The 14,959-nt window shown below is 41.5% G+C and overlaps 1 protein-coding gene across 1 annotated transcript in view; it reads right to left on the bottom strand.

Annotated features, from left to right (window-relative positions):
• The window catches only part of T265_13422 (hypothetical protein), a gene marked incomplete at both ends in the record, with an annotated part of 41,260 nt that extends 38,835 nt beyond the window's left edge, over positions 1-2,425 (bottom strand). The window contains one exon of the mRNA XM_009168807.1: positions 1,716-2,425. Coding sequence (XP_009167071.1) covers positions 1,716-2,333 — 618 coding nt within the window. The remainder of the gene's footprint in view (positions 1-1,715) is intronic.
• Positions 2,426-14,959: the final 12,534 nt, after the last annotated feature.

The raw sequence follows: 14,959 nt of genomic DNA, 5'->3' as shown, positions 1-14,959 counted from the left end.
AGGTGGCGGGAATGAATGCCCGTGGTTTGGATGCGACGGCAAAATAAAAAAGACGATGATATAAACCATATCTGTACCCGGGTTTTCGCCACAACCCGTAATAACGCACAAGTGTCATAAGGTCAGCTATTCTGAGAAAGTACGGTCATCAAAATGAAACTTTTAGTTCTGACATGACTTGTTTGCTTTATTTGTCCTGGTTTGTACCACGCAAACCTGAAGTGGGATCACGGATTAGTCGCCAAAATTCTGACAATCTGGTTGGGCAACAGAGACGGTCATCAAAATGAAACTTTTAGTTCTGATAGAGGTGATGAGTTCCACACACGGTTAAAATACCATCCAATGTTTAGGCACTGGTCCTTCTGGAATGGGATTCCTGTGTGATGAGCAACATCTGAAACGGGCTATCACGAACGGGAGACTCATCTGCATTCAGCGAGGTCTCTTATGAGAAAGAAATTCGGGTGAAAAGAAGAGTATTCAAAATTAAGTAACTTGATATGAACTTCAGTAAATACTTAACTTGATAGCTCGAATATATTTCCCAGGATTCTTCTTTGAGGAAATAAGAAATAACTCATTATGTTGAACATTTTTCGCATTTTTCTAAAATTGTTTTGTTTTCAAAAAACAATTCTTGTTAGTTTAACTACCTCTTGTTTGACGACGCACTGTTAGTCAGCAACAACCAGTGACCTTAATCCGAATATTGATCAGGAGGTCAGGGAGTTAGAGACAATTTCAAGTGCTTGGCAAATATGTCAACTGTTTACAGAATTGTAGACGTAACAACGGGCCATTCGTGTTGGAAACCGCCTTGGTAAAATCCATTAGGTGACCTTTCAGAGTGAAACGGTCTACAAGGAGTTCCAATAATATAATGGTAGAGGGTTTAATTTTCCATCGAATAAAAGTTTGGCGGTAAACTACTCCTCGATTGGCGTAGAATCCGACCATCTCCAGAAGTTTTGCAGTGGAGACATGTGAGAATGACATGCCCTCTTTTTCCTCAACAGCTTCCGTGATAGATCCTCTCCTTGCAAAGACTAACCTACCGTTTTTTCTCGCTTGAGCGCATTATGGTTCCCGAAATGACACTTGATGATAAGAGGCCAAAATTGAACCGGGCCGACGACCGACACGGATACTGAGGTAGTCTTAAAGCTACCCAATCGCAACATCGTATTGCTTGTTCGCTTCGGCAGAGGGCAACATTCATTAGATTGATGCGGAGAAATGGGCACCTAATTCTTATCGTTACGGTCTGCGTAAGAACATTTCCGAAAGTGTTTCATCAGAGGAGATTATTGCTGCGCTGAGAAAGTGCCCGTCAGTTCTGTGCGGTCCTATTTTTATCCAAAAGTAAACATCGGAAATTCTTTAGATATTTGACATACTACCAAAAACACAATATCCATTACCCTAGGATTGCTTCCTTCTACATGATTCGTGCAATTGATTTTGCTCCGTGGATTTGTGTTTTGTGAATTAACCGAATACCAATGGCGTTTTCCACAAATGCACTCATTTGTAAATCAATTTGGTTTGCACGAGAGACTCAACTGAACCTCTCGTGTTTGTTATTGATGCCAAACGATCAAGCAGTTCATTCTGCGGACACACTGCCGGATCCAGGGTAAGTATATACGCCCCTTCACAACAGTAATTCCCTATTTGAACTGAATACATCTGCCAGGACTAAGAGAACTCACTTGTTCTTTCTTCTTTGAGAGTCTCTCACAACGTTTGAACGATAATAGGTCATTGCTTGGCTGATTTGCGGGAGGGACGCTATCCACTGAATTGGACAGTGACGGGATTCGTTTCTTCTTCGACTTGACCTTCAGTTCTGCACCCACCGTCTTATCCTCATTCACTGTGAGTTTTGTCAGCTCTTCACTCGATGGTCTGTGTTCTTCTTCCGTTGTTACACTACTTCCTGTGATTTGATCAGAAACACGATATCTCCTGTTATCCAGACTACTACTCATATCATCATAATCAAGTCCTGATCGCTGAGCAAGTTGCTTGCGTAGAACTGTTTGCTTCTCAACTGCAGCGTGCAAATCCCGAATGGCAGCAAGGAGACGGGATTTCTGTGACTGTCCAGTCGTCGGTAAGTTTGTCGTCAGCGTAACAACGGGATTCTCTTTCACTGTTTGGCCACACATATCTTCCCCATTATCCGACCCCGTGTAGTCAGCCTCATCGCTAACATACTCGCACTCGTATTTTTCAATTTCCTCATTTCCTTCTGCTAGGTCGAGAGTGTGCGACCCACGCCTCTTGAGGACGTCTTGAATAAACAGTTTGTTAAAGTTGATTGACATCGTTTCGCTACTGTCCTTCAGTAAAGCATAAACACATAAGTGGATGAACCGCTTCAGGTCAACATGCACCACATTGCTAATTACACCAACGGCTACAGAGTAGGCGAACAAATAGTGCAGAAACTGGTTTTTGCGCACACGGTATTAGGTCTAGGCTATCACGTGCCAGGTTGACCAGCCGGTCTTTCCCTCATATGTCCCTCTATCACAGTGGTTGCACCAAAGAGTGCGCATGTTTCGGGGTCGGCTGTGGATAATTTGGATGGGTGTGCATGCGCAACGCGTATGCACTTGCACGCACGACTACTGGTATCACTCCCAAGCACACAGGGATCATCCACATTGAAAAGGTGCACAAACGGCGGAAAATTGGTGGATTACACAGCGCATTGTTTTTACTCAGTTCCTTCAAAGCTGTGTCATACGCATCTGGCATGCCCACATGGCAACAGACTATGTAGAATTACAGTATACGTCACTCTGATGAGACCAAGCTATATGGAGTCTTTATTGTCGGTCAACCGATCGGTATGAGCTAAACAGTTTCACAATGCGGGCATGTAACCTCTGATGATGGGGATTAATAGTCCAGCTTGGCGATGATCCCCTGGCTGGTGAAGACGACCGCCTTCAGATTCCAGGTCAAAAGACTCCTTGAATGAGGAATCTTGTAGGACTGACCATTCATGACACATTGAAAATGCTGTTTAAATGCAAAACCTAAAATGAATGAAAGTGATTCATCTAAACTGGAGCTTCCCCAAGCCCGCCTCCCTAAAATAACAAGTCCTCAGTTGGCACCTCTTTGTCCGGTTCTGTCAGTTTTCTGTTGGTACCATAATAAACACCAGTCAATGGAGATCGATGAATTTAGACAAATTGGACTAAAACAAAATCTTAAATGAAACGAAAATAGTCTTGCACATTCGTTGAAATACTCGGTACACACCTGAAAGAACGAACCTGAATGCTGCTAATATTGGTGTGGCAGGACCCCAAAAATCTGAGCCACATGACTTCTGTATTGTTGGCACTCATCAGGGGAACGTAGAGAGATTGAACACGTGAACTCCGAAAGAATTAATGATCGACCCGACTGAACAATCCTCCAGTTTGCCAGTCGTTAAAGTGATTCTCCACATTTACCGAATGCTTCGTAGAACAGCCACCTCCATAAAGCGATCGTATTCTGATTGTCTAATCGGTTTTCTGGTGGGGCTATATTACTGTGAGTTTCTACCTTCTTGAAAAAAATTATTCCGATACTTTTCCAGTTAACCACTGGAAAAGTGAACAGAATACAGCATCTCTGTACCAACTCCTCGCTTAAAGAAACCGTCTCCTGCCGGTTCGCGTGGTAATCGCCGTAAATGCTTTCTCTCCTGATGGATATGATCTATTCATTATCATCACTGAACTTCAGGTCTCCAATAATTGTGTACTTGAGAGAACTAAACAATAAGGGCGACCCAATGGTGTTAACCGACCAAGGAAAGCCATATGTTTCCTTTATGAAAATATACTGCGATATCTCGAATATCGTGCCAACTGTATCATGGAACGGCCTGTGTGCCGCACATTCAGTTGTAGAATATCATGAGCGAGAGCTTCAGTTGAGTCTCTCGTGAAAACCAAAATGATTTACGAATGAGTGTATTTCTCGAAAACAGTACCATCTGGGTTGAATTAGAACATAAGGTTGACGGAAACTCGGGGATTGCGCCTACCTGATGAAGGGCAAACCCGATCGTTGTCTGTCGAAGAGCTTTCAGCAACCTTGTGAGTAGTCTCCCTTATGAAAAAGCCATGTATTGTTTATATAAATTGATATTACGTCGTACAACTCTCATCGATCCCAATGTGGTCCCAGAAGTTTTATCGTTGAACTAATCTATCCACTGCTATCTCGAAGCCCACTGTGTTCTTCCACTGAAGAATGAGATAGAAGACGTTATATCCGATGTTGACGGAGATCTATGATCACTACGCGATCACTACTAAACGACAGGCTAATTTAAGTATTCAGTATGACAGGGCATGGATAATGAGCACGTCGAACTCAGTGCGGTAAAGAAAAACCAAAGCTTGCGCCGGATAAATAAAAAAACGACAAAACGCATACCTTTCTGGTCCTTATAACTCGGCTCCCACAAAGTGCCCTCAGTGACAAACACGTTCACCAGGTTAGGATTTATTGCAAACTGTATGCAGCTGCGCACCCGTACATCAGATAAAATTCGCTAATGTGATGCTGAGCTACGAGCCAATAATAGTGGTGTACAAAAACGAGTGGTAATCAAACTGAATGGGTTGACAAACTGGGCGTGCTTTGGTATCTTACATACATTTGTTTACTCAGTAATATATGAGTTAGCGCAAATGGATTCGAAGAGCGGAAGAAGATTATAGAAGGAACAATTCTGAATAGCGAATAAGAAAGCTACACAACCCCGGCAGACCTTGATGCAAGGATATGAAAAAGCAGGAAAGGTGAAATGATTTCTCTGGTGACAAGCCAGTCATAATAGACCATCCTCATCGATCCCCCGGGTAATTCAATCAACAAACACCACCACAGGGTGCAAGCAATTATAAGGCCGTTGGTGTTTTCCGATGTCATCAGATCCGAACATTCGAAGTTGTCACGTGAATAACTGAATTTCTGAAGTGTTTCTATTTGATCTAATATGGTTATAGGGTGTTTATTATCCTTCAGTCACTTCACTTCAATCGTTCGAGCAATGAGTACGCTTCATCTAAACTTGAGTTACGCGGTTATCGTGGATTAAACTAAGCAAGTTCCAAGGTCACCATTGTGCTGCTTTTTGATGCTCAGTAGCGCTCATCACCAAGTCAGGTAGATTGACGGCGCACTTGGGAAAGCATGCGATTCGTTATTATCACTGGACAGAGCAGAGGACACGGGCGCCCAGGGCACACAATGACTGCAAAGCAAGGAAGTTCGCATTACAAAAACTTCTGTTAAACAACGTTCTAGTTGTTCGTACACCGCTGATATAATCGGAGGCTGCCGCAATCAGCACGAGGCAAATTCAGCTACACGCTAAAACACCTCAAGTACAAAACAGCCTACTTAATTAACATTCATATATGCTCCCGCATTCGAAACATCCAAATAGAATGTAGCTCCTCTTTTGTTCACCTTTCAGTTATCATGAATGCATAGCTAACTGGAAGAAGTTTCACGGAATCACGAAAGGAAGAAAGTGATGATTAACGATGATTAGATGCATACCTGGACAGTCTAGACCACCTGTTCTTTACTGGCATGGTACGAGATGAAGATGATACGATGAATCAGATCGGCACCTGATTTGTGGATTTAGTTATTTATCGCCCACTGACTTAATACTATGAGGCTGGAGGAAAAAGATCAGTGTGAATTTTTCCATTAATCCAATCAAAACACACCTCTGGTTTTTCTATACAAAGCAAGTAAGAAAATGTTAGTTCAACGTGATCACTGTCTGGTTCACACTATATCCGGCTACCGCATAGTAGACGCTCAGGCTTTTTTGCTAACAATATCAAAGGTTGGACGGTTGGAAAGGAAAGTACTGAGCCCAACCTGAACAAATATATACTTAGTTCCCTTGAGTTTTCCTTTGTTGTTTCTTTGGACCCAGCAAATTCCAAGATTTTAGAAAATTTGTTTTATTGGTTCATCTAATTGTTTTCGCACCAGAAACCGACTCAATGAGTCTCTATCCTCATTCCACAAATAACTGCAGACTAGTTTGGTTTCCACAAGTGAATTAACTTAATGACAAATTAACCTCTCGTCTATACCGTTTTTCTTCATGTGAATGTGCTTCATCAGGCCGCATGATGTTTAACATGGTAGGATATTCGAGAAAAAGCATTAGATGTAACACACTTTAATATGGTGGCAGGGACTTGAGTAACCTTTTGAGAGATATGTCGCGGTCCATAACCTGGGTTGGTATCCTCATGATCAAGCTAGTCTACGGGAAGATTGGGGGATAATCTAATGTTTGCCCCTTTCGTCCCTAGACGATCAGTTTTGTCAGTAGTATAACAATCGCCTAGCAAGGTAACATACACCGCAAAGAAGACGCGCAATTTTTACCGTTCATCAATCTTGCAGACGCTGAGCATAGACTGTGGGAGGCAGTCAGTAAAAGATCATCTTTGATTTAACAAGCTGTGCGTAAATCGGTGCAAGACCATTTCAACAGTGCTACTTTCACAAGATTACGCGTGCAGCGACAGACGAACTGCATCCTGATCCTTGTTTACTGTTCAGTTTGACATTTTCATAGAAGCAACTGTATTTAGTGTAAGGCATCACCCAATCAGTCATTTTTTGTGCTGAACATGGTGTGGATACTGAACTCTTGTAGCTCTATTCTGACATCTGACCTACTTGATCAGAAACAGCGGTGGTAGATAAGCTTGCACTCCCAAAATCTGATCTATTGACGATAATCATGGCCACTCGTCAGTGACTGGAGTTCGGCTAACAAACTACCTTGGTTCGTGGCAACCATATATTCTTCAGTGCCGTGGCCCAGCAGACAGGTGGCCAACTAATATCTGATGATAGCACGCAACCTCTGGTGTTAATGCTGGGATCTTTCAAGCACAGTCACTACGTCTGATTGTGTATTATCCGCTACGGAGCATAGTAACAAAGCCCTAAACAGCTGAAATATGCTCTTCGGCAGCGTGGCCTAACTCCAGAGAACTCAATGGCAAGGCATCTGGATACTTGTATAAGAAACAGTGAAATCGCTGTCTTTTAGTGGTAAATAGTATCATTGTCTGTTATTTTCTCGAAAAACGATGACGGAACGTCGAAGAAGTGATTTGATTCACGGCGCTCTTTACACCAAAAATGTTCAGCGTCTTCTACGGAGCTAAAAAATAACTATATTCTTCGGTTTGAACAAAGTAACGAGTAGATATGTGTTATTCCTGAGGCTTGTCCAGAAGAGCAACGAGGAGGTCCACATATCTGGAGTTCTACTGAGGTCCCTTACAGACATACTAACCCAAAGTACATAATTGACATGATCTAAATTGAGAAGTTACGTCAAAGTGTAATCTATACTTGGCTCTCCTTAGTCTATTCACAGCATTGTTATTAGTCGTTTTTGGCAGCGCAAATGGTTTTTCCGATAATGTCAAGGTCAGAAAAACTTGAAGAGAATAAAAGGTCTGATATTGTGTTGGATTTTGACGTGCATTTTAGAGGCTAGAACCGGTTAAACATTTTAGTGTGTCACTTGATATACCTGATCCTTCAACTGTCAAGGTTGTGTTGCTTATGCAAATCTGCGCGAATCGATCCGGCTGGTCCGCAATCAATATTGTTTTGAACAGTCCCAACACTCACTGATTTTGCTGTGACATTTTTCGCACATTCTGTCCTAGGATTGTGGTGATGAACTACATTTGTTCAAATTCTCCCCGAAATGAATTCCGTTTTCTCTTGTCCACACAGTTGAACTCTTTCATATTCTACATGGATGCCTTGAAAACCTTCCTCCAACCAACCTAACGCTCGTCATATGGGCAGAACTTGCCTTAACCTGTCGGTTAGCTAACAACCATATCTAAAAGGCATTGTCATCCTGGGTATTTAAGCTGCATGAGAATTCTGAATATTTACACGAGCTTCATGAGGTGTCGTTGCCTATACAACCGGTATGGACAACCAAAACAAAACCAACTGATCACAGGTCGTTTCGGGCTGACTTTGGCTAACAAACTCTCGGTCGGAAATGGCCATCAAATACCACAGCAAAAATTACGTAGAATGCGCAGAACTTTCTCGTTTAATATCAACCAAAAACGGAATAAATCTGTACACCTCTGGACACAATATATTCTGAATAAATCAAAAAATATGCCTTCTACCTGGGTCCAGTCTGGCGCCTCGCATTTGGAGTTTGAAAACCGTCAGACAATTCTCCAATCCATTTTTGTAGGCCATTCCATCGACGAATATCTATAAGAGTTTGATTAAAAAACAATATCATTTAATTATGGAACACTTGATGCACATAAGTGTGTTTTAAACGAATCGCACGTTTTCATAGTTTTGTGACCTAGAATGCTTTCATCCCAAATTATGAAAAATATAAGGTAGAGTAGCGGCCAATTTAGACCAAATTGAAAACGATAACCCACTGAGTTGGGTTGCACTTACTTAAAATGCATTAAATCATACGTCTTTCGTGTCCAGCGAATCTGAAGCAATCCGTAGGGTAGATAAACACATGCTTTTCCGTGAAACAGTGCTCATTTCTCGCATTTACTTCAAGCCCGTTAAGCGTGAGGTGCTCTTCTACTGAGTCCATAACACTGATCCGCTGATTTTCTAGGATGGGTTTGACAGCCTACTGAAACCCAGGCTTTTGCCACCAATGAAGATCAGTCATATGTTTTATTGATGGAATGTTCTATTTTTGATAATTGATTTTCACCAGGCGGTCCTTCGGAGGATTTTGCCTCCGGACAAACGTCAGAGTATCTGCACATACTTTAAGACAAAAAAGAACAATAGTCCCTTGCTTACTCGATGTCTTCTTGATATTTTGGATCAAAACAATTTTGGCGTCTTTGAGGTGTTGCAACTTCTGTCTGGCAATTCGGTTTAGACCAAATACTTCACAGATTAAACTGTCTACAAAATGACGCAGGAATCATCGGGCAATTTGTGTTTGGGACAAATCAAATCAGGTGCGAAATAACAAGGTTTCGATAATGCAGGTTCACCAGGAGAGCCACTTTTCCAAAGAGAGTATTTTGAAGTTTAGTGAGAAGATGACATTTTGATAGCTGAATTAAAATCAGGGCATATAACACTTACATAAACATAGTGTTGTTGACATCCCAAAACGAAAATAAAAACAGCGAAGGGAAAATTATATTATCCCCACTTTTTGTCGTTCCTTCTGTGATGTTTTTCACTGTGCAGATTAGGATAGCTTCGAAATAGCTGCATTTTCTGGAGTAATTCAAAAAGCTCGAGAGTCCTATCTGCAGTGCAGATCAATTTTGCCTTACTTAACAAAGCTTGCTGCAAGGTAGACTCGTGACGCAAAGATCAAAAGCTTGTGAATTTAATTTATCCTTCAATATAAATGATAGCATTTTTATAGGCGTTTAACGATGTAGTGCTACTGTTTTCTCTGCTGAGCAAGAAGTTCATGAGAAATTGTCGTTTTACTCCAAAGGTCAAACTTATCGTATACGAATCACACTTCCGAATCGCTCCTCATCCCTTGCCACCCAAGAGGTCATGTGTAAATACATTGAGGTGTGATTCCTGGTCAAATCATCTGGTGACCAATTTAGATAACTATCTGACTACTCGTAAGTAGTTGAAAAGCGTTGTCTGCTCACTGTTCCATTCACATAAGAGTAGTGACAATCTCCAAGCCATGATATTGCATTTTTATTGGTTGCTTTTAATGTGAAAGTGAAGTCAAATGCGGAATACATCAATCTATTTTATATTCAGTGGATTTCATTTGGCAGACATAGAAAAACCGTACAAGAAGTTCAGTGGCTTAAAGTTTTCAACCATATGATTGGAATCATGTGTCGACCAGCCAGTTTGTGCGTTGAGATTCATAATCCTTGTTTGTGCAAAGGAACCTCTTGACTGCCGGTTGTTGTTCACATTTCTTCGAAAATTATTCGGAAAGTTGGTATACACATGGCAGCCTTTTAAATTCATTATTATCTAGTCCGCTGTAAAAAAAATTCCTCTCGTTGTCCAGTCAAAAAGGTATAGAGGAAGGGAAATGTCTGGATTAGGTGGACTGGATGGGTCACCGTCTGTACGAAAAATACTGGCAGCAAGTGAGCGTCCATCAACAGACCTATGACAATGTAATAGGTGATAAATTCCTCAAGGCTTGTTACAATTTTTGAGGTAATTGTCAGCTTTTGGTAAGCAAAGTTCCGGTAAGTAGCTTGTTTAATAACTAGCCAACCAGATGGTTCTAGTGCTATATTGTGGGATCCTGATTTGTTAACCAAGCAACATGTACAAGCTTTTTGGTTTCAGACTGGGGCTTTGTTCTATTTCTCAAATCCATTCTTCTTATATTGTAGGTTACCCTGGCTTCTTCTTTGTTTTTACCCTGAATATTACACTCATGAAGAAAGTCACATATGGTACTGAAAACTTCAAGTGATAAGCTTCGTTGTGTTATTCTGCCATAATCCAACCAAGGAATAAACTTTTTCAAGAGTCACTTCACGCTATGAACAACAGTGACTAAAATGTTATTTATAAAATTCCTCTACATTCTGGTTCTTCATCAACAGGTAGAGTTTGGAATTTTGGTGCAAACAGGTCCAAAGATTGGAAATCCGAAAGCCCATAAACAAGGATAATTTGCTTGATCAGTGAATCTTCTGTTGCAGAGACCGAGGTTTGGAGAGCAATGTAAACGTGACCAGCTGATATGAAATCCGTAGTCAAATGATATGGCGATATGTCTTCACAAAAGCGAGTTAATTCCGCTACTGGTCAGCGGCTCATTGTGGCTCGTTTAGTGTTCAACTAATAGCTCAGAGACGTAGCGTTTTAATCGCCTTGTAGGCTCGTGGGATGCGCGCTACTAAGTATTCCGAATACAGTACTTCTGGGCTTTTCACCATAGACTGACGGGGTGTCAATTGAAGATAGAAACAAGTTGAAACCTGAAAGATGGCTGTACCTTTCCATCTTGTAATAATACACAGAATCCCCGTTGTTCTGTGATCCAGGCCATGAAGTGACAGATTCAAGTCTTCACAAGTGACAGTGGCACAAGTTGAATCGATTTGTGATATACACAATCAGATAATCTGGTAATGAACGTCTAAAAATTTGAGCAACACAGGTTTGCGTATCTTATGTCTTACTTGGTGTGCTTATCCGATTCTTCAAGAAGAAACACAGTAGAATAAAAGTTGTTATGATTTGGATTCTCCAAATACCATGCTCACATTTTCCTTGCTCGCAAATGCAACAAAAATACATCGTATGAGATTTAAGAAGTCAGGTAAATCATTCACCAACATGCAGCTAAGTCTTGGTCATCGCACAGATACCAAAGATCAGATCCGTTGTGGTATGGAATTCCGAGATAGAAAAGACCATACCTCAGACGAACTTGCACAACCAAACGTATGGACGCATTCGGCACGGACGTATTGGTCACATCGTGGATTATGAACGATGTAGGGCTGTAACCAAATGTATCCTGTCCACTAAGTAAATGACTGGCGTCTTATTCTCGCGGGATAAAACCTTATTTTAACATGAGATCGAATAATCGAGTAGGACCTGATGAAGATAAATGGCGGCCCAGCAAACATGTCCAGTTTGCTTACCTTCGCTTGTTGAACATCTTAGCATTCAGATGGGGAAAACTGCTTTTTTGCGAAAAAAAAGGTCGTAAGCTCTCTAAAAATATGAAATTATTTTCCTTAAATTCGGAAACCCCCCGACAAATTTGAAAAGTAATTTCTGTGACTTTCTCTTAAGTTGCCTTGCGCTTCTGGGATATTGCTTTGGGATAGGCCTTCAAGTTATGTCGGTTTTAAGAAGTTTTCAGTAATACGTAGTATCTCGTTACCACAACGGATTGCCAGATGGATATTCTACTGTAATTGGTGCAGCAAATTTAAGAGATATTCACGGAAAGGTTGTCTTTTCTAAAAGTTGTATCGGCAAAGCTCTCTCATGAAGAAAGCAGAAAATTCTGAAGAGACTGCTGCTTGCAAATATGATTTAATATGTGCGAAATCGTATGAGATGTATGCAAGATAAGCGCTTGGTCGGCAGGTTACAACATTCTGAGAGAACTGAAATAATCTAATGGTACGTCAGGAGATTTCGTCTGAAGTGTTCTCACATCTGCAAAGTTTATGCAGAGAAAATAAGCTAACCCCGTTTTAGACGTCTAGCGAAACAAAACCTTTACCATTTGGTCCACTTTACTTCCTGCGTAGCGGTCAAATGACTTAAACAGGATGGTATAACTTTGCACACAATTCTCGGGTTTGAATCGAACTTCAAGCAATTGCGTACATCACTTGCTCATTGTGTTTCACATCCCATCCGAAATCGGTACACCGATTTGCGCAAACAAATTTATGAGGCGTGGAAAAAAGCACCTCATCTGGTGTTGTATGTGTCATGAACGTGTGAGCAAGATGGGTTCGCAAGTATGTGTCATGAACGTGTGAGCAAGATGGTGTGCTTTTCTCGGATTCGCAGAACAAATTCGACAGGTAATCCTTATTACGCTGGCTAGCGATATATTTTGTGCGCAGGCATGCGACGTTGTGAGGGATGATATTTTGAGATGTTTTGTCTTTGGTGGACTGGGTGAATGTTTTATCAGGATTGTTGACGATGTTCGGTGCAGCAAAGCAAACGTTTACTGGACGGATTTAAAGTCATGTTTTCAACTGTTTCAAGTAGTGCATTCTATGTCTAAAAGATATGTTTGATTGGGGGTTGATGGGTCTAGGGCTCTTGATTGGACAGTCTCTTGTCCAGTTCACATTTAAGGCGGAGGTAGAAGGTACCAGACACGAGTTTCACTCTTATTATAACCCTCAGTAGTGCATACCCTTGGTTGTGCTGGGGAATGAACCGCCGACATCTGACGTGCATAGCGAGTGTGGTATCACTAATCCACCAGCGCACGCTGGACGCATCTTAACATTTGTTTCTCATCTCTGTAACATTCGCGGTTTGCTAACAGGTATAGTCTCAGCTGAGAAGTAAGGCACTACTATAAAGATGTGATAACGCACTCCAAGTTACCCTGCGGTCACATGTAAACATGGTTGTCGAGCATCTGTTTTCCGAATGACCTATCACATAAAATTAGACCGATGGAGACCACCGCACAATGGATTTGCGCTGTGTCGTACGTTAATTCACCTCGTGTAAACCTGAGGGAATAGGACGAAGGGGTAAATAGAACGGGGTAATCCTAATCTCACCAGCATGCCCATGACTGTCAGTTTAAGGTGGGTCCCGTAGTGCGTCACCCAGAGGCTCATCCTGGACACAAATATGGATTGGCTATTCTTCATTACGTTCCCCCTGTAAAATGATGGTACTAGAGTGTTATCTCTTGCTTAGGTCTAATCCGGAAGTAAAATGATGGTACTAGAGTGTTATCTCTGGCTTAGGTCTAATCCTACCCGGAGTGTTGATGAGGGCTTCTGGTTGATGTATACATGAAACACATATGAACGGAATACAAGAGGAAAGAATCAGAATACACCCAAAACAATACCGTGCAATCTTATATATATTAGATTTGAGGTGGTAGTGAAACAAGGTTTAGCATGGTGACAAAACTGGGGTTTATCCGTGAAGAATTACGGCCCATCTAGGTTAGAGCGGCGGACACAACCATTGAGTTGATAGTCGGCGTATGTAAAAAGCCACGTGGTGACTTGTCCCACACCCGACAAGCAATGAAAGTATGTATGTGACCACTATTTGGCTTGATCCGTATAGTTCTGTTTCCTGAAAGTCACTTCATGAACTGTTTAAGATTTACAGCGCTCCTGGATAACGATGAAAACAACCCAGGGGTTGCAACCAACCGTGTCCGGTTCTGACAGACTTGGGGATGCGTTTATTACGGGTCAAATCCGAAACACATCTGCGTGGTGTTCTTTGATTAGACGTGATTCCACTTCCACCACCGTCTACACAACGTCGATCATTGAAAATTATCTACAATACTATCGTGGACTTAGCATACCGAACTTCTCAGTCCAGTAGAAAATTCCGGTAGACTTCGTTCTGCGTGACGATGGTTACGAGACTTCATTTCTAGCGCCGTCTTAGACTTGATAATCTGATAAGCTGAGGAAGCTTGATTTGCCTGCCACCGATAGATTACCCACAAATGCTGGGCCAATGCTAACTGAACATGTTTGCAAGCATATAAGCGTGACCTTGGAGGTCATATGGAACTCCCTCCAGTTCAATATTTTAGGTCATACCCAGACATAGAGGGGCTACCGAGTTTCACCAGAGTGCGCACTAGGAGAATCAAAAAACGTGATACCATTCAGGAAAAATCAAGTAATTTAAGATAAAACTATCCTGACAAATACGTTATCTGTGTTGGTAAACACCTGAAAAAAAACGATTTCAGGTACAAGAATTTATTATGGGGGAGAAACGTTACAACCAATAGATTTTCGTATCCCAGATCCAAAGCTGGTAGGCCGGCGGACATCCCTAACGTTTTTTGTCTTGAAGAGCTGTCGCAAAAAGGAACAAAGGTATACCTTTCTTTATAATAGGCCAGTATGATGGAATTTTACGACAATGAAGAGACTTACCGCATTCCTGTCATCAAAATGTTTCTACTCTTAGAAATTAGCTTATGTGCTGCACTCTTCTCTGTAATGGGAGCTCTTCTGACAAGGTGTATTTTAAGGAAGTTTTGCGTTTCAGAGTGTAGGACATTGTTTGAAACTGTTTCACAAAAGATTAGTCTTATTATTTCCACGAAAAAATGCAAAACAGCGAATTCGACACGTTTTTACCCCACGTAAATGGTGAAAATCATCCATCTTTTACTTTTGTTATTCCA

The sequence above is a fragment of the Opisthorchis viverrini genome (assembly GCF_000715545.1).
Source record: "Opisthorchis viverrini unplaced genomic scaffold opera_v5_65, whole genome shotgun sequence".
Lineage (NCBI taxonomy): Eukaryota > Metazoa > Platyhelminthes > Trematoda > Opisthorchiida > Opisthorchiidae > Opisthorchis > Opisthorchis viverrini.
This window is presented reverse-complemented; position numbering and strand designations above follow the sequence as displayed.